This window comes from Schistocerca americana, chromosome 1 (genome assembly GCF_021461395.2).
Source record: "Schistocerca americana isolate TAMUIC-IGC-003095 chromosome 1, iqSchAmer2.1, whole genome shotgun sequence".
Taxonomy (NCBI): Eukaryota; Metazoa; Arthropoda; class Insecta; order Orthoptera; family Acrididae; genus Schistocerca; species Schistocerca americana.
Window position 1 is genome coordinate 1,046,813,059 of NC_060119.1, and position 20,893 is coordinate 1,046,833,951.

The 20,893-nt window shown below is 41.0% G+C and overlaps 1 protein-coding gene across 4 annotated transcripts in view; it reads left to right on the top strand.

Moving 5' to 3' along the window:
• The window catches only part of LOC124616977 (zinc finger protein 454-like), a 54,824-nt gene extending 35,044 nt beyond the window's left edge, over positions 1-19,780 (top strand). For all 4 annotated transcript variants that reach the window (XM_047145228.1, XM_047145229.1, XM_047145231.1 and 1 more), the window contains exons 2-3: positions 1,322-1,459; positions 18,573-19,780. In XM_047145228.1, the coding sequence (XP_047001184.1) occupies positions 1,322-1,459; positions 18,573-19,769 (1,335 nt within the window). In that variant the 3' untranslated portion in view covers positions 19,770-19,780. The remainder of the gene's footprint in view (positions 1-1,321; positions 1,460-18,572) is intronic.
• The last annotated feature ends 1,113 nt before the right edge of the window (positions 19,781-20,893 follow it).

The window sequence follows — 20,893 nt, forward strand, 5'->3', positions numbered from 1 at the left end:
TCCAGAGACTAAATAGTGTATTTTATTCAGTTATTGGGTTAACATAAATCTTTTATTTATCAAGATTGCAATCTGTAATAGGCTTATATCAATAAAAATTATAAATTGCAATCTTGACTAATAATGTTTTTTTCTGAATCTATTAACTGTAAAAAACTGCAGGTCATGTATCTCCACCTTAACACTGACAAGAAACAACATTCTGTTTTTTGCTGGTAAACTGAAGGTACTTCTTGGCCTTTTCTGTGTGGCTACTGTAAGATCATGGACCATAACAAACAAATGATACCGTCTCTACATCTTTTGAAATCATTAGGAAGAAGTTCACAAAAGAGTATTTGAAAGGCACAGTGGTAACACATATTCACATTACGTGTTATGTTCGGAGATCACAATACAATGTTGATTTCTTGTATTACAGTGTAGCAAAACAAAGTTTGGTATATCGTGACATTCTTCACAATATGAGGAGCATCATTTTGTCACATGTGGATGTGGGCTTTCCTCACAATTACTTCTGTTTTCCATCCATGTGGCACTATTGAAATGCCATGGTATTTTAAAAATTGCTATAATCCTCTTCATCTTGTGATCTTTTTCGTCAAAAGTTGACAAGTATGACATTCATTTGAAATGTCAACATATTTAAACACTACCATCCAGTTGGTAACCTAAGAGCTTTTCATCATAATTTTGTTACTTCATTGTGTTCCTCTTTTATTTCTACTCAGCTAAAAAATGTGCCACTTGTTATTAAAACATTATATTATTTATTTATTCACTGGGTCTATTTTGACCCCGTAGTATCATGAGAGACTTGTTAATTACATGTTCTTTCTTTCCAGTACCTCTTCATTCTCTGCTTCTAGTGGCTCTCTCTGCTCCCAATATCTTAATTTTGATTCGGGTATGAATCTACCTATGACATTCCACGATATCCCTGTAGCTGGACATATCCTGCTCTGCTACATATGGATATTCTTCGCCTATTCCAGTTGGTTTCCTGTCCCCCTGACTTCTTTCATACAGTCATTTCTTGTGAAGCATGATAGAAGAAATCCATTTGGCTGAAAGCTCACATGTATAGCAGTCTTTTTGTTGTGTCTTTCTGTGACGCAACGTCTCCTCTGTAGGGGTAATAGGACTTATACTCAAAATGGAGAGTTTAAGGCTAGATAAACTTTAAGACTTTTATTATCTGTTTGCCAGTTCATTTTAAATAAAATGTGTGTGAAGCAGAAGTTTGGCTGTTATTTAGTACTGAAAGAAGTGTATGACTTATGTCCATTTATTAAATTATCATTGCACTGTATTTTTTAAGGTATCTGAAGGAGATGGAATGCCATCAGAAGTATGTTACAATTGCATGCACCAACTGGAAAGCTCATACAGATTCAGACAGAAGTGTGAAGAAGCAGATACTAAGCTTAGGAAACTACTGAGAGCTGCCAAAGATGCGGTAAGTTGTAATGTTCAGTGACAGCAGTATAAAATTATTCTGAAGCTCTGTCAGTGTCAAAATTCGGTACAGCGCTGACAACGAAACATCACCAATCTGAACTGATATTTTATGAACAAAAAGCTCACTTGCAAGATATCATTCCCAGCAACCGATCCCATGCAGAAATTTCGGCCATGATTCTAACTGTACACAATTATGACCTTCTGAATATACAGCTTCAGTTGTTTGTCATTAATGACAACCAGAACTCTCCTATTTGTGGAATATTGAAGGTGAGTGTAGAGGAGGAGGTATGGGTCATATCTGCCCAAAGTGTTTCAAAATCTTGTTCAAGAACACTTTATTCTATTCGAAGAAAAGGAAATAATAGGAGTACATAACTCCAAATGAAACAACCTAAGCAAGTGAAGGTTTATTATGAAATAAATTTATTTGATTTGCAATTTAATCTTACCAATGATGTTTCTTTTCTTCTCATCCTGTCCAGTAAGTCTCCCCTGACCTGTAGTTCCAGGCATCTTTTCTGAACTCTACCCCTTTTCCTAGACCTCACTAGCCCTTTTCACCCCTCCTACTTTCCCTTCAACTCTTCTGCTTGAAGAAGGAGCAGCTGGCTTCAAAAGCTTACAAACTTTAATACGTTTATGTGTTTGCTCTCCTGCTGCCACTAGCCGAGTAGATTTTTTTATCTGTTCAAGCATAAGTACAAAAAAGATAGTGAATTGGTTAATACAAAAAATAACAAAACACATAACAAAACACATGTTAGTGGAAAGTGTGATGGAAGTTCTGCGTCATCGATAGGTACCAAACGAAAGGTGCAGAGATTGCCTAGCGCTTGGTATGCACTTCCTTTTGAAGTTTGCAGGAAAAACATGCACACACACATGTGCATGCTCACTCACACACACACACACACACACACACACACACACACACACTCGCGCACTCGCACACGATCCTGTCTCCTAACATTTTGCTCAGTCGACTGCCAGCTCTTTCCTGGCCTACAGGGACTGTACTGGGGTGAGGGGTGGGGTGGGGTGGGGGTGAGTTGAGGTGAGGGGAGGTGAGGGATGGGGAGAGATGGGAGGCAGGGAGGGGGTTTGGGAAGTGTCTAGCACCTCATGGGAGAGTGGTGAGCCTTCTGTGGGCTAACTAGGGGTGCAGGTAGAGGAGACAGGTGGCGTATGGCTGGACATGCAATTTCATAGACCAGGGTGATATATAACAGCAGACAACTAGTTGATGGGGGGATACAGATTGGGTGGGGTACTGGGAGGGTGGAGAGAGTGGGTGAGTGAGTGCGCGTGTGTGCGCGCGCACACACACACACACACACACACACACACACACGCACACACACTATTATTAGCGGAGGAGGCGGGGGGGGGGGGGGGGGGGGGGGCGGGGAGGGGGGTAGCAGTGGGTTACCTTAGATTTAGGCCAGGAAATTTATGGCAGTGAAGTATGTGCCGTAAGTATAGCTCCTATCTGCACAGCTCATAAAAACTGGTGGTGGTGGAGAGGATGCAGATGGCACGGGTTGTGAAGCAGCCATTGAAATCTCGCATGTTGTGCTCTGCTGCATGTTGTGCCACTGGGTTGTCCACATGCCTGAATAGGTTAGACCAACCAGTAGCTATGATGCCGCTGGTATAGATCACTGCTTCATGAGAACTCACAAACTCTCCCACCTGTACAGACAGTGCTGCAATAAGGCAGTGCCACCTATGGTAAATAAAGAAATCCACCAAGTATGAAATCAGTAAGTTAGATTGAATGTGGTGGTTGATTTTCATTCACAGCCATGGGTCCATCGAGGTGTTGTTTTCTATCACGAAGCATCACCTTTACCATCCAAGGAACTGCCATATAGTGACGCTTTGTAAGGTCTCTCTACATCTGTGCAAGACTATGTCTTCAATTTTACTTTCTTTCTTCTTTGTTTTCCTAACTCTTCTCTATGGCTTTCAGTTACAGCATCATGGTTTCATCTTTCTGGATCTGTGACACTTCTCGAAAATACTTTCCTGTCATGTTGGGAGACTCCAATGACCTTGCTTGTTTTATGTTGGTAGACATACACCTTTTTAACATTGGACTTTACTTCTCCTTGAAGTATTTTATACTTTTCTTGCCTGGCATATTATTTTTGAAGTGAGATGAATTCACATCACTTTTCTCCAAAAATCTTTTGGCAATGCAACTTACATCAAAAGATGTGAGTGAAAAACCTCACTCTGTTGCTATGCCTATGCACTCAGAGTTTTCTTTTTCTTGCTTTTTATTAAATACTGGAGGCCTACCATAGTTGTTCAGCTGAATTTTCTCAACTTTCCTCCAAGTCAGTGATTTACGGATACTAAACTTTTGTTTTGCTTCTCAGTAAGACACCGTTTTATGAACTATTTCAGCTGCCCTGGTCAGATTAGAGGTGTATTCTCTTACTGTGCTGAAATTGTATTTACAAGTATTTATCTGTGTGAAATACAAGAAATTCTTTGCAAGCCTGGTCTGACCAAAGTTGGAAGAAAGACTGAAAATAAGATATTGAGATAACTCTTGAAATGGAAACTTTTCTACCAAAATTTACTTTTGTCTCCTCATCAACATGATATTAATTTGTAACAGTCTCTTTCTCCTTGTTTTCTCCATCATAATCTTCAATAGCCTTTCTTCCATCCCTGTTCTTTTTACATTATAAATTACCATTATTTCTCCAGCATCTGCCTTCCTATGGAACATTTTTTTCTGTTGGTTTATTTCATTTTGTATCTGTCCTTGTTTTGCCTTTCATGTACCTCGTGTGATTTCCTTCAAGTTTACCTTTCATATCTAAATATCAAGAATTTGTCATTTGTAAAACTGAAACTTGTCTTGGCTTTTAATCCAGTAACATTTCCATTTTTTTTAATTTTGTATTTATTTCAATTTTGATATGCATTCACCTGATCCAGCCAGCAAATGAATTACTAGAATATGGAATTAGTCATGTTTTTGTGGTGTAATTACAATGACGTGCAACAGAAACCTTTAAGTAACTACATGGTTTGTATATTTATATATTAAATGTACATTTATATATCTGAAATGATGTAATTGCAGTCAGTTAATTACTATAAATTAAGTCATTGCAATAATTACTGTAGATCTCACAACTAAACATAAAATAAATCTGCCCTCAACCCAGAATTTTTATTAAATACGTTTGTGTTGAAAGTGATATGCTGTTGTCCTCCTCTGACCTTTGAATTGACTTTTTTAGTCAGTTATTGGGGCAATTCAGTGTAATGTGCATCCTTAACCATTATAAAATGTCATTTTTTCACTTTAATGTACCACTGCTAGAGATTAAAAAGTGATAGTCAACAGAAAAAATCCTAGGTCTGACAGGTAATCTGACCTATGACCTTTGGATTTGCCTTAAGGTGCCAAGCCCACACCCAGGTCTTGTAAATTATTTGGTATGTATTATTTTGCAAGAAATTGAAGCTTTGATATAATATTTGTATCAGTATTCCACTGTTGTAACGCAAGATAAACCTTCCCTTCCTCACTTATATAAAAAATTCATCTGCTGGAAAAAGATATTTTTTGAGAAGGCATTTCTACTATTGATGTGTCGACAGAAGTGCCGACACAGTGTATCTTGAGGAGACCGAAATGCACGCTATAAGCTCACGCAGGATGGCGTGAGGTCTGAAACAGGATACGTAATGAATGCTATAAAGAAAAGTACGTAGCTTCTGGAATACTTAACTTTAATCCATCATTTGTATACAGCGTTCTTGATGATACAAGTGAGACTCTCTCTAGAAATGGTTAATGGCGCCTTGCTAGGTCGTAGCCATTAACTTAGCTGAAGGCTATTCTAACTATCTCTCGGCAAATGAGAGAAAGGCTTAGTCAGTGTAGTCGCTAACAAAGTCGTCCGTACAACTGGGGCGAGTGCTAGTAAGTCTCTCGAGACCTGCCGTCTGGTGGCGCTCGGTCTGCGATCACTGACAGTGGCGACACACGGGTCCAACATGTACTAATGGACCGCGGCCGATTTAAAGCTACCACCTAGCAAGTGTGGTGTCTGGCGGTGACACCACAACTATTGTCTCTTAAACTGTGGTGTTGTACCAGTAATACTTTTGGCATCATATGAGAGGTCATTAAACAGTTTTTATTCATGAAGCGTACAAGATGGAAGATATATGTGGTGAGTATTGGTACTTTTTGGGAGACATTTGTATGTTAGTTATGCACAAGGCAAAATATTCTGAGCTAAGTCTTTTGACCAGTTAATAAAATAGTAAAGTCTTTGTACTAGTGTAACATGAAACATTCAGTTCAAACAATTGCACACTGTTAGCCCATATTATGAGTGACCTACTCTCCTGTCCATCCTTCACCATCCAATTCTTCTCTTCTGCGTTTCAGAAAAATAGAAGTTTATAACCTTTATTTAATTATATTAAAAGGAAAAAGTCACGTAAGAAATATGGAAAATTACAAGTAGACAGAATTACTTACAAGAACTTATTTTCAGGAGACAAAATTCCAAGTACTGCCAATAGATACACATTCTGTTCTGAATTTTGGAGGAAAAAGTGGTCTGTTAACACCATTTTTAGGGATGCTGTAAACTGGTTTAACAGAAATGGGCTTCCCGTTAATTACAGCAAAACAAATTTTATTCAGTTTCATATAGTCTCTAAATATGGAGAAATAGGAGAAAAACTAGGTGACCAGCAAATAGCTATGGTGGATATTTCAAAATATCTGGTCCTACATATTGATAGCCAACTAAATGACATTGTGGATGATCTGTGCAAAATACTGTCTTTTCTAATGTTTTCTCTTACAGAAGTGTGGAATCTATTATGCTAGCTTATTATGGTTATTTTCATGCTGTTATGGCATATGGAAACATATTTTGGAGAAATCAGCCACTGCCTAGAAAAGTTCTACAATATATGCACAGATAAGAGCCATAAGAATCATCAGTGGTGTCCACCCGAGAGCCACATACAGAAATCCTTTCAAGGAACTTGAAATACTCGCATGCATTACACCATAGATATTCTCAACAACGTATTTTTTTTAAGAAAAAAAGCCCATTTTTAAATGTAATAGTGTATATCACAGCCATGATTTTTTTTTCAACCTTAAGTAAGTCAGTTCCTATAGCAAGGGCCACTTTACATCACAGAATAATTCCTGAATCCACACTCAGATACATTCCCAAAGCCTTAATTGTGTACATTTTATTTGTTATTGTAAACATGCTTATTTTTCTGTAGCAGATTAATTTCCTGGTCTTATTATTTTCTGTAACACTTATATTTCTGTTATAGAATATAGTTGTAGGCACTGTAACATGAGTATGCACTTTAATATGAGTTTGGTTGTTACTATTTACATAACTCCATGATTGTAACCACAGTGAACTTTTAAAACTGACACATTCCATATATTATGATACATTCATGATGTGGGTCACCAGATCATGAAATGCACTCATTGGATGTATAAACTCTCCTCCTGCATGAGCGACATATCCCTCCGCAACCTTCTGAAACCTATCTGTCTTTCCTTGTTGATGAAGGAACACTTCCAAAAGCATGGAATAGATTTTTTTACTACATAGCTAGCCATTAAAATTGCAACACCAGGAATGTTAGAAAATAACAAAATTTTACTTATTGTGTGTACATAGTATAGTAAGAAGAATACATGATTAAATTTGCAGCTGTTTTGGAGGTAGAAGAGGGGCAAAATGTTTTAGACACAGTTGCAGCCTCTTGCAGCAAGGGGTGTTTCTAATCTGGTGAGGCATCAAGTTGAACTGAGATTGGATGGCAATGCTTCCAACTCTATACAAAATTCATCAGTTGTAGTGGCAAGCTAGTCTCTCAGCAATCGAAGACCAGATGATTTCAGTTGTTGAGCAATTTGCAGAACATGCTGGCAGGGTAGCAGTTGTATCAAGCTAGGTCAGGACAGTACCAGCAACAAACTATCTTGCATTATGTCATTGAAAGATAATGTCTGGGGGACCATGAAGATAAAGCACAGCCTCCCCAGTGAATTTGTAGGAAGACAGGCTGGATAGTGAAGAGGGAGGTGTGTTTATAGCGATAAAAAGTTCAGTAGTATCGAAGGAAATTGACGGAAATCCGAAATACGAAATAATTTGGGTGAAGGTCACGGTTAAAGCAGGCTCAAACATGGTAATTGGATGTCTCTATAGGCCCCCTGGCTCAGCAGCTGTTGTGGCAGAGCACCTGAAGGAAAATTTGGAAAATATTTCGAGTAGATTTCCCCACCATGTTATAGTTCTGGGTGGAGATTTTAATTTGCCGGATATAGACTGGGAGACTCAAACGTTTATAATGGGTGGCAGGGACAAAGAATTCAGTGAAATTTTTTTAAGTGCTTTATCTGAAAACTACCTTGAGCAGTTAAACAGAGAACCGACTCGTGGCGATAACATATTAGACCTTCTGGCGACAAACAGATCCGAACTATTTGAAACAGTTAATGCAGAACAGGGAATCAGTGATCATAAAGCGGTTACTACATCGATGATTTCAGCCGTCAATAGAAATATTAAAAAAGGTAGGAAGATTTTTCTGTTTAGCGAAAGTGACAAAAAGCAGATTTCAGACTACTTGGCGGCTCAACACAAAATTTTTGCCTCAAGTACAGATAGTGTTGAGGATCAGTGGACAAAGTTCAAAACCATCGTAAAATATGCATTAGATGAGTACATGTGAAGCAAGATCGTAAGAGATGGAAAAGAGCCACCGTGGTACAACAACCAAGTTAGAAAACTGCTGCGGAAGCAAAGAGAACTTCACAGCAAACATAAATATGGCCAAAGCCTTGCAGACAAACAAAAATTACGCAAAGCGAAATGTAGTGTGAGGAGGGCTATGCGAGAGACGTTCAATGAATTCGAAAGTAAAGTTCTATTTACTGACTTTAGCGGTAGGTGGATCAAAACAAAATGTCCAAACACTCTGTGACCAAAATGGTATTGAAACAGAGGATGACAGACTAAAGGCTGAAATACTAAATGTCTTTTTGCAAAGCTGTTTCACAGAGGAAGACTGCACTGTAGTTCCATCTCTACATTGTCGCACAGATGACAAAATGGTAGATATCGAAATAGATGACAGAGGGATAGAGAAACAATTAAAATAGCTCAAAAGAGGAAAGGCTGCTGAACCTAATGGGATACCAGTTCGATTTTACACAGAGCACGCGAAGGAACTTGCTCCCCTTCTTGCAGTGGTGTACCATAGGTCTCTAGAAGAGCGTAGCATTCCAAAGGATTGGAAAAGGGCACAGGTCATCCCCGTTTTCAGGAAGGGACATCGAACAGATGTGCGGGACTATAGACCTATATCTCTAACGTCGATCAGTTGTAGAATTTTGGAACACGTATTATGTTCGAGTATAATGACATTTCTGGAGACTAGAAATCTACTCTGTAGGAATCAGCGTGTGTTTCGAAAAAGACGATCGTGTGAAACCCTGCTCGTGCTATTCGTCCCCGAGACTCAGAGGGCCATACACACCGGTTCGCAGGTAGATGCCGTGTTTCTTGACTTCTGCAAGGTGTTTGATACAGTTCCCCACAATCATTTAATGAACCAAGTAAGAGCATATGGACTATCAGACCAATTGTGTGATTGGATTGAAGAGTTCCTAGATAACAGAATGCAGCATGTCATTCTCAATGGAGAGAAGTCTTCCAAAGTAAGAGTGATTTCAGGTGTGCCACAGGGGAGTGTCGTAGGACTGTTGCTATTCACAATATACATAAATGACTCTGTGGATAACATCGGAAGTTCACTGAGACTTTTTGTGGATGATGCTGTGGTATACCGAGAGGTTGTAACAATGGAAAATTGTACTGAAATGCAGGAGGATCTGCAGCGAATTGACGCATGGTGCAGGGAATGGCAATTGAATCCCAATGTAGACAAGTGTAATGTGCTGCGAATACATAGAAAGAAAGATCCCTTATCATTTAGCTACAATATAGCAGGTCAGCAACTGGAAGCAGTTAATTCCATAAATTATCTGGTAGTACGCATTAGGAGTGATTTAAAATGGAATGATCATATAAACTTGATCGTTGGTAAAGCAGATGCCAGACTGAGATTCATTGGAAGAATCCTAAGGAAATGCAATTCGAAAACAAAGGAAATAGGTTACAGTTCACTTGTTCGCCCACTGCTTGAATATTGCTCACCAGTGTGGGATCCGTACCAGATAGGGTTGATAGAAGAGATAGAGAAGATCCAACGGAGAGCAGCGCGCTTTGTTACAGGATCATTTAGTAATCGTGAAAGTGTTACGGAGGTGGTAGATAAACTCCAGTGGAAGACTCTGCAAGAGAGACGCTCAGTAGCTCGGTACGGGCTTTTGTTGAAGTTTCGAGAACGTACCTTCACTGAGGAGTCAAGCAGTATATTGCTCCCTCCTACGTATATCTCACGAAGAGACCATGAGGCTAAAATCAGAGAGATTAGAACCCACACAGAGGCATACCGACAATCTTTCTTTCCACGAACAATACGAGACTGTAATGGAAGGGAAGACCAATGTAGGTGCTCAAGGTACCTTCCACCACATGCCGTCAGGTGGCTTGCGGAGTATGGATGTAAATGTAGATGTAGAATGTAATGCCTGCTGTCAAAATAACAATAGCCGGCTAACATTAATCAAAAAGAAACTTTGTTAATTGTTAATCCATTACTAAAAAAGTTAATTTTGAAAATGTTAAAGAGTTGCTTTACAGGAGACTTATCGGAAATTAATTGTAAGTTATTAATTCATTATAGTAAACTTTATTAGCAAGTGAATCAAACATGGTTGCTTAAATAAAAATGCTTTGTTTGAGTAAGTTTAGGTAGGTCATCAATGGTAAATAAAAAAGTTTAATTATTTAGTTTTATAATTATTTACTTGTCTAATTTTAAATCACAGGAGAATCAGATGTCATCTGACATAACTTGCGTATTTCCCGTCATGAGCATCAACATGTTTAAGTTTTCCTCCTAGAGCGAGGCTCGTTTAGGAGACAAAACGTCTTTGCCCATAGTAAACAGTTATTCACCTGCAGCATTCGAAGGTATAGGGTGTTGAACTTAACAAATACATTTACTAAAACCTGTTCCCCAAGAAATATTACATCACTGAATAAGTCTTTTGATTTCATGTCCAGCCACATTTTGACGATACTGTGGGCTTCATTTGTTACTGATGTGTTACTAATACTCTATTCTTTACGCTGAGTGACAGGCTTAAAAATCTTCCTCTCTGTATTCATTGTTGCTGCTTCTGCCAATGCCCCACTCAAAGTAACTCTTCCTCCCCAGCTCTATGCCTCGAAGCTTCTTCCATTCTTGTCTTACTACTTCTATTTGACTGTTGTCCCACGGATTGTCTTCAGTTGTAGAGCTAGAATCTGATTCCATGATTTAATTTCCACCGTCAATCAACTAATGAAAAATCATGCTTAACATGAATTCAGTAAACAAACAACAATAAACAGCAAACACCTACCTATTCTTGCTCACACTTGATTGTTTACATCAATCGCACACATCCCAGTGCAGCCCCACACCTACATGACCACAGATTTTTCGGAATATGATGTCTGTGGATAGCGCGGTGCCATTTGTGTCATAAATGGCAGTACATAATTAACAATTAATGTACTCAGAGAATTTTAATAAAAGCGAGATAGCCTGTCAGTATTTTATAAAATTAACATAAAAGTTAATCCATTACTCACAAACTTAAATTCGTTAATTAACAATTGACAGATCAATGGTCTTGTCCCAAGCTGTGCAAATAACGTGCTGTGCCCGAACACCCTCTTGGTGCCGTAGTACTGCGCCAGCGTCCCTCCAGAGGTGAACATATTTTGTGTGCAAAGGCACCTCATATCATCACACCAGGTCCTCAACCTGTATGATAATGTGAATGCATCCTGGCATTGTTTTCCTCAGAGCAAGCATATATGAATATGTCCAGTTTGGTGATGTACATAGAACTGAGACATCTAAAAGGTTGACACAGTGCCAGTCCTGTGTCTAGTGTCATTGACCCGCCACTATCAGTGTGCGTCTCTTTGCTGCCTCGACAACAGTCACTGTGCTGATAGTCTGTGAACCTCCAAATGTAGTAGCTCTACCTATGTGAACCTTTGTCTTCCTGTAAACAAGCCCATTTCCTCATTTGTGTCACATGACACGGTTGTACAATCCTGCATTACTAGACAGTATGTCTGTCCTTTTAAGTGCTAGTGCCTGGGCCATTGATATTCTGCTTGTTGTTGAGTACAGTCCTCCTGAACCCATCTATAGACCATGATACTGTCACAGTCACATTCCATATGCTGGAAGACGGTTCTCTTTCATTTCTGAACAGAAACTCGTTGCATGATCATTCCTTGTATAGTGAACATGGACAGTATTCACTTGCACCTACTTTGTGCAATTGTACTGAAATGTTAATAGTTCGTATACTGAAACACCAATTTGATTTTGTTGCATGACGCCTTCATGGTGTTTCAAATTGAATGGCTAGCCATGTATTTTTTTGTGTCTATTGACAGTACTAGAATTACACCTTCTCGAGATGAGTTCTGGTCAGCCATACTGTCTCCTTGTAATTTTAATGTTTTCTCTATATTTGAAAGTTGTGTAACTAATGTTACAGGAAAATAAACTAAATAATAATTTGCATGCATAAACATCTTTAAAAACCTCTTAAAGAGCTTTCCAGGCCCAGCAAATGCTGTGTTTGCTTCTACCACGTGGTTCGAGGTACACTTGAAGATTATGGGGTTGAAATCTAAGAAGAAAAAAATTACTCTCCTCATCAAGTTTATTTTCTGTAAGATGTAACCAACCAGCTGTAACTGAATAAATACTGCACTGTATTACTTGCATGTATTAAAATTAAAATATGTGTTCAAAATCAGTAAAAATCTAATTCATCCAATGATTTCAAGGAATAGTCTTCATGAATATGTCAAGACCTTCCCTATGAAGTCTTATTGTTTGGTGGTGAGAAGTATATGTTGCATTTTTCCAGTGTGTAATCTGTTCAAAAAATTAGCAAATACTAGAAGTGCAGTCATGTATGGATATCTATCTGCTACTACACAGTGTGAACATTAATAAAACAGACAAACTGCATACCCCTGTGGGTTCGGGGGTTAAAATAGGCCTGCGGTATTCCTGCCTGTCGTAAGAGGCGACTAAAAGGAGTCTCTCAGTTTTCGGCCTATATGCGATGGTCCCCTCTTGGGTTTGACCTCCATATTTCAAAATTTTTCTGAAGAGCGAGCCAATTGGGGAAGGGTGCCTTACATGGTGCATTGTGTCCATCATGCATTGAGATCTTTACCTTGCTTTCTCGGTGTCGCATTGCAGTCCCGCTCGTTCTCCATCTCTTGGTCAAGGATACATTCCTGGGTGCGATTTCCACCATGCACTATGCAGTGTCACTTTCTGCCGAGATGATGACCATGGACTTCCTTGCACCTAATATCCAGCACAGTAGCCAGTCTGTTGTGGTGGGGCCACCATATACCCTGTTGGTTGTAGCCCCCTGACAACACAGGGATCACTCTGCTGATGCCTGCGCCATTAACTCCCCAATTCTGCCAAGGAGTAGATGCCTATCTCCCTGGGGCATCGGGACTCCAGGCAATGGCCATCCTGCCAGGTGGCCCATCCTGAGGCTGGGTGGTGCCCGTGGGGAGGGCCCTTGTTCGGAGTGGGTGGCATCAGGGCGAACGACCCACAATGAAACGTGGTACATCAGATGCTGGTGGCCGGCTGCCAGCAGTCTCTAAGCGTTTATAGGGCTCAATTTAATGCAAACACGTATGACCCCAAATCATTCCCCTCCCTGACCACACCATGGGAGGAACGAAAGTCTAAGGATGGCGCTCTCACATGTACTCAATCGGTGGCAGCAGGTGACCCTGAGGCGTAACCTGCCTCCTTGAGTACTTCATGCCTTTCCAGCCTAATGATGACATCATCTGACATTGGAATTTCGGCATCATCTTACATTGGAATTTCAGCAGTTTTTTTCACCACTTGGCTGAACTAAGACAGATTTTAAGCTCAACACCTGCTCTCTGTATTGCCCTCCAAGAAACATAGTTCCCAGCAATGTGGACCCCTGCCCTTCGTTGCTATTGGGGTTTAATAAAAACCAGACTGACTGTACCAGGGCATCAGGTGGCATATGTCTGTATGTCCTTACCTCTGTATATTCTGAATCACTTTCTGTTCATATAGCTTTAGAGTCTGTTGCTGTGAGGATAAGGACGACCTTGGATTTTACCATCTGCAATGTCTACCTTCCTCCAGATGGTGAAGTACCTCCTAATGAATTGGCTGCTCTGATCTCCCAACTCCCCCCACCATTCCTACTTTTGGGTGAATTCAACGCCCATAACCCCTCGTGGGGTGGCACCACGATTACTGGCCGGGGTAGAGATGTCAAGAATCTCCTCTCTCAGCTCGACCTCTGCCTCTTAAATTACAGAAGACCCCATCTCAGTGAGGTCCAGGCACTTATTTGGCCATTGACCTATCGCTTTGCAGCCCGGGACTATCACCATCTGTCCACTGGAGGGTTCATGACGACTTGTGTGAAAGTGACCACTTTCCGATCTTCCTGTCAGTACCCAGGTGTCACACTTTTGGACGTCTGCTGCTATGGGCCCTTAATAGGACCGATTGGCTGGCTTTCACATCTGCTGTCACTGTTGACACTCCTGCACATGGCGCTATTAATGTGATGGTCGAGCAGGTCACTGCGTTGATCGTATCGAGTGCAGAACGTGCGATTCCTCTTTCTTCCGGGAGGCCTCGGCATAAAACTGTGCCATGGTGGTCGCCAGAAATCTCTGAGGCCATCAAAGAGTGTAGGCGGGCCCTCCATTGACGTAAGCGGCATCCATCGTTGGAGACTCTCATTCTTTTTAAGCAGCTCCGTGCCCATGCCCACCACCTGACACAAAGACGGAAGCAAGAGTGCTAGGAAAGATACGTTGTCTCCATTGGTTCTCATACCCCTGCCTCCCAAGTGTGGACTCAGATTCACCGCCTTTATGGTTACCCAATCCAGCTGGGGGTGCTGGGATTTCAGTAAATGGGGCAGTGTGCATCAACTCAGGTGACATCACCGAGGATTTTGCTGAGTATTTTGCTCGGAGTTCTGCATCTGCAAACTATCAACCGGCTTTTCATTCCTTGAAAGAGCGAGCAGAACGACAGCGTTTGTCTTTTACATTGCGCCTGCTTGAGCCGTACAATGCTCCTTTTACTGAGTGGGAATTCCTCAGTGCCCTTGCCCATTGCTCTGACACAGCTCCAGGCCCTAACTGATTTCACTCCCAATTTCTCAAACATCTGTCTGCGGCCTCACTGCATCATATTCTGTCTATCTTGACTCGCATGTGGGGCAAGGGAGTGTTCCCATCCCAGTGGCAAGACAGCGTTGTTGTCCCAGTGTTGAAACCTGAGAAGGACCCTGCAGTGGTGGACAGCTACCACTCCATTAGCCTCACCAACGTTCTCTGCAAATTACTCGAACGAATGGCGAGCTGGAGTTTGTGTTGGCTCCTGGAGTCTCGGGGCCTTCTGGGTCCATCCCAGGGTGGTTTCTGTCAAGGCTGCTCAACGACGGATAATTTGGTGTGCCTTGAGTCTGCCATCTGAACAGCTTTTTCCAGACGCCAACATCTGGTAGCTTTTTTTGATTTACGGAGGACCTACAACATGACTTGGTGCAACCACATCCTTGCCATGCTGCATGAGTGGAGCCTCCGTGGCTCATTACCGATTTTTATACGGAACTTTCTCTCCCTCCATACCTTCCATGTTCAAGTCGGAGGCTCCTTTAGCTCCTCCCATATCCAAGAGAATGGGGTCCTCAGGGCTCTGTATTGAGCGTTCCACAGTTCTTAGTCGCTATAAATGGCCTAGCAGCAGCTGTAGGGGTGTCAGTGTTGCCCTCCTTATATGCTGATGATTTCTGCCTTTAGTTCAGTTCATCAACCATTGGTGTTGCTGAACACCAACTGCAGGGAGCCATTTGGACTGCGCAGTCATGGGCTCTATCCCATCGGTTTCACTTCTCATCCAACAAGACCTACTTTCTGCTCTTCTGTCAGCGATGGACAGTCCATCCTGACCCTGCACTTTTTCTTGATGGCCATCCACTAGGGTTAGTCGAAATGTATCGCTTTTTTAGGACTGGTTTTCAACGCCCTGCTAACATGGCTCCCCCACATTCGTCAGCTTAAGCTGAAGTGCTGGCGGCATCTTAACGCTCTACGTTGCTGTGGCTGTACAAAGCCCTAGTTCAGTCACAACTTGACTATGGGAGTGTAGTGTATGGTTCATTAGTGCCCTCAGCATTGAAGTTGCATAATCCTGTGCACCACTGCAGGGTTCGTCTAGCGACGGGCGCTTTTCAAACGAGTCCAGTGGCCAGTCAACTAGTGGAGGCTGGAGTCCCTCCATTGCACATCAGGAGCTGCCAACTGTGCAGCGCACGTCCATAGTTCTCCTCAGCATCTTTTATTCGCAAACATGGTGGTTCCTGTCCCAGAACGGCAACCTCAGTCAGGGATAATGTTCGCTGTACATGTCTGCTCCCTATTGTCTGAGCTTGAGTCCTTTCCTTTCAGCGTCTCATACGAGTCCATAAACATTCGCCTCCATGGTGTATGCTCGGCCGAAACTACGGCTGGACCTATCTCGTTTCCATAAGGACTCTGTTCCTCCTGAGGCACTCCGCAGTCACTTCCTATCGATACTTGACGCGTCCCAGGGTTCTGAAGTCATCTATACCGACGTCTCGCTGGTTGATGGTCGCATAGGCTTTGCCTATGCTCACTCGGCACCTGTCGAACAGCGGATGGGTGCAGTGTCTTCACTGCTGAGCTGGTGGCCATTTCTCATGCCCTTGAGCATATTTGTTCCTGCCCTGGTGTGTCCTACCTGGTTTGCAGTGATTTGTTAAGTGGTTTACAGGCCATTAATCAGTACTACCCATGCCATCCTCTGGTAGCAACTATTCAGGAGTCGGTTTATGCCCTCGAATGGTCTGGTCATTCAGTGGTCTTTGTATGGACCCTAGGGCATGTCGGAATTCCAGGAAATGAGCTCGTTGACAGGGTGGCCAAACAGGCCACTCGTAAGCCGCCAGTGGAGATTGGTATACCCAAACCTGACCTCTGATTGGTGTTATGCCACAAAGTTTTAGGATTTGGGATGCTGAATGGCACAACTTAGTTACACCCACTAAACTCCGGGCAAGGGGAAGTCTTCTCTGCGGGCTTCTCACAGGGGCTCTGTGGCCCTCTGCCACCTTTGCATTGGTCACACTTGGCTGACGCATGGCTATCATCTCCAGCGTGAGGCCCCACCATGTTGTCACTGCGGTTCCAGTCTGATAGTGGTCCACATTTTGTTGGCCTGTCCACATCTCGCCGTTCTGCGACAGAATTTTAATCGTCCTCACACACTTCCTTCAATTTTAGGAGACGATGCCTCCACGGCTAACTTCGTTTTACATTTTCTGCATGACTCTGGTTTTTATTCTTTGGTTTAAGTTTTAGTTCCTGTCCCTTGTCTCCCTGTGCTTTCTACTCTAGTACTTTTAGGTTAGAGATTTTAATATGTTGCAGAGTGGCTGGCTCAACCTTTTTTATCCTCGTGATCGGCCAGCCTAGGTCATCTGCTCTCCTGTTTTAAGCTCTTCTGCCTGTTTCTTGTGTCTCTGTGCATTTTTTGTCTTCTGTTGTCTCCAGTGTGTTCAGCTTCATGTTTCTAGAATTCCTGTGGTGTGTACTGTTGGTTTTCCGTTTTATCCCATGGACTTGTTTCAATGGAACAAGGGACCGATGACCACGCAGTTTGGTCCCTTTAAAAATCAAACCAACAAACAGCAGGGAAAGATTCCTGAAAATGGAGGAAAAAAGGTCCTATGAACATGTACAGAAATACATCATTGCCCCGGTAGATTGAACTGACGAATGAAAGTTCCTCTGACATGTGCTGTGTCTGTAGCCCACAGATGACGATTATGCCGATTGATAATACCAGTTTTGATAAATGTTGGTCCATCGATAAAGAGCACAGATGACAGAAATCCCATAATTGTGATGGTCTGGTGCAAAAACCAACAAAATGTTTTCCATAGAGGGGAATCCTCTGCTGGTAATCCTTGCACTCATTGAAGATGATAGGGATAGTAGTGGTTGTCATGCACATAATTGTACTTTGGCTTACATCGTGTTGGTGCGCCACTTGCATGGAGCTTGTATGAGTGTTCATTTCAAAATCCTGTGGAATCCGGTCCTCCAAATCTCGTGTACACACAATCTGCCACCTCCCTGCATGTTCATCTGTCTGAAAGTACCCATGCTCACACAAACACCCAGAAATGTTGTGTGATGTAGTTGGTGTGCTGCCTCTCAACTGTTTTGAGGTGCTTGGCTGTACATAAACACCATCTTGGCCTGATCCTGACACGAATACTGGGCCATTCTGCTGCTTACAGTACACTGCATCAATTACACTGTCTGCGACACACAAGGAACACACGACATGTGGTGAGAGAAACTTTCATTTGTCAGCAACATTTACCATGGCAACGTCGCATGTCCAGACACATGTTTGTAGTATAATTTTAACAGTTCTTTCAACCTTTGCACACTATGATGCAGTCCATTTCTAGGAAGCTATTCTTCATAAATTTGTGTGGACAATGATGAGAAATTTTATTGTAAAGTATCTTTATGTGCACTTCACCAGAATTTTTAATTATGAGCAACATTATGTGCAATATCACATCAAATAATAATGCTGTGAGTATTCTCTGAATATGTTTACTGTAAATTACCTGCACTGGGGGTGAACAATCTTTATTTTACAAGATGAACTGTAGTAACACGTCATGTGTATTTATGTGCTCCAAAAAGGAATTTTTTTCATGTAATTTTTACTTAATAAGCATCTAAAGTAAATTTTGTTACAGATAATACTTTTTGTCTTTCCAGGAAACAAATCAACAAGAATTTCATGAAACTGACTTCGTCAGTGTCAAGAGCAACCTTTTTAACCTTCAAATTATGGCAACAGAAACAACAGAAAAATCGACCACATTATTTGTCTGCGGCTCTCCAAATCACAGTAATTCTGAGTTGATTTCTTCGGATATATTTCCTATTAATAAAAGCCTCTGTCCAACATTGTCAGATTCCACAACAATAGATTGTAAATCAAGTTCTAACCCAGTCTGTGATTTGAGTGATTTGCTTATTCCAAATGTACATAAATCATTGTGTAATTCATCACAGGTAGATACTACTACATCAGAATGCGAATTAGAAGCTGGTGAAAAACAACAATCGGATGACAGTTTGAAGGAAATGGAAAATTTGTCTTGTAGCGAAGTTCATTCTGTTGTGGCAAGCACAGGTGATATCCATTCTCAGGTAAAGAGTGAAAAAAATACTCAAAATTCATTACAACTACCTGAAAATTGTCAGAATTCAAATCCTTCATATACAGGAAATCAGCCATTCATATTTTCTCCAACACTGAAAAATGAAGAAATTACAGCAGAACGTTTGGACGGCAGCAAAGCACACCTTGACATGAAGGAGTTGGGAAATGTGAACTGTGGTTCATCTGGAGTGGTTCAGTGCAGGACTGTTTCTGATTACAAACTGATTTTCAAATGTGATAAATGTCCCAAGAGGTTCAGCAAGAGACTAGACCTGAAGCGACACACTTCTGTTCACAATCAGCAAAGAGGATTTGTCTGTGGAATATGTGAAAAATGGTGCCCTAATCAAACAAATTTCAAGCGACACGAGAGAACACATACTGGTGAACGGCCATTTTCCTGTAAATACTGTTCAAAGAGTTTTTCACAGACTGCTATCCTTAACCGGCATATGATGATTCATACTGGTGAAAAACCATTCCAGTGCAACGCATGTGGAAAGAAATTTACTCAAAAAGAAAGTCTTAAAGTACATTCAAGGCAACATTTGTCTGGAAATGATATCACGACCTTTCAGTACAAATGTCCATTTTGTGAAAAATCTTTCCGCCACCAGTCTGGCCTTTCAAGACATTTGATGTCTCACACAGGAAAAACATTTAGTTGTAACCTTTGTCCAAAAACATTTACAGACCAATCATCTTTGAAAAGACACCTTAAACGACATTTTGAAATAAAATCTTGATGAAGCTTAAAGACTGTTATTTCAGTAGCAAATTTAGTGCTTAGTATTATCCTGTTGATTAATCTGAGCAAGTAATTTGACTTTGTGAGCCATCAAATTATAGTAGATAAATTATGAAGCTAGGGCATTCGAGATTTAGAACTCATGTCAATAAAAAGCAGAAGGCACATTTTAATAATAAGAACTCTGGATTATCAAATATTTCAAGGGGTTTGTTTCAAGGTTCTGTGCTTGTACCCCTATTGTTTATAATTTATGAGAGTGACCTGCCTAGTATGCCACGCAAATCTGTTCTCACACTGACAATGTCTCATACCTTGCAACTGGAAATTGTATAGAGGACCTAAAGGAACAAGCAAAACAAGTCTCAGAATTTCCAGTATCTTGTTTAAAGATAGTGAATTAGCGGTAAATCAGAATAAAACTGAAAACAGTTTCTTTAGTTTATGTAATTCTAACACTGATTGTATGTCTCTTAAGTTGCATGGTGTATATGTAGATTCTAAATTAACATGGAACCAACAGACAGAATCTACATGTATTAAATTTTTCTAGAGGCATCTCCTTGTTATGCCAATTTGTGACTGAAAATGCAATGCTTAGTTCCTCTTATGAACTCTTTCACAGCACAAAACGTGCTGCATTCTTTTTTAGTTGGTCAGCTAGTTACATGTTCCATAGTTCTTTTTAACAATTCTTTTATTGAAATGATGTGGGATGAGTCAGATTCCAGAATGTGCATACATGATTAGTGTTAACATAAATGAACTTGTTTTTACAGGCTACTGGTTTTTAAATAGAAATTTGTCCATGGAACAGGAGGAGTTGTCCAGGAGAAATGATTTTCAGTTAGATTTAAAACTTGTTTTGCTACCTGTCAGACATTTTATGGTATAGCTTTGATCTATGCAACTTACTAAGTGCCAAATGTGTCAAATCTTAAACCTTGATTACGATTTGCTGTAAACAGGCCTTCCGTAATGAATAGTTCCCACCGAATCTCTTGCCAGCCTCCTTTTCTCTGAGACTTCCAAGGCACTGTACAATTCTGAAGCACAAGTGACCCTCCACAGCAGGTAGAGAGATGCAGTCGCCACGAAGCCTTGCCGTTTCAAACTGGCACT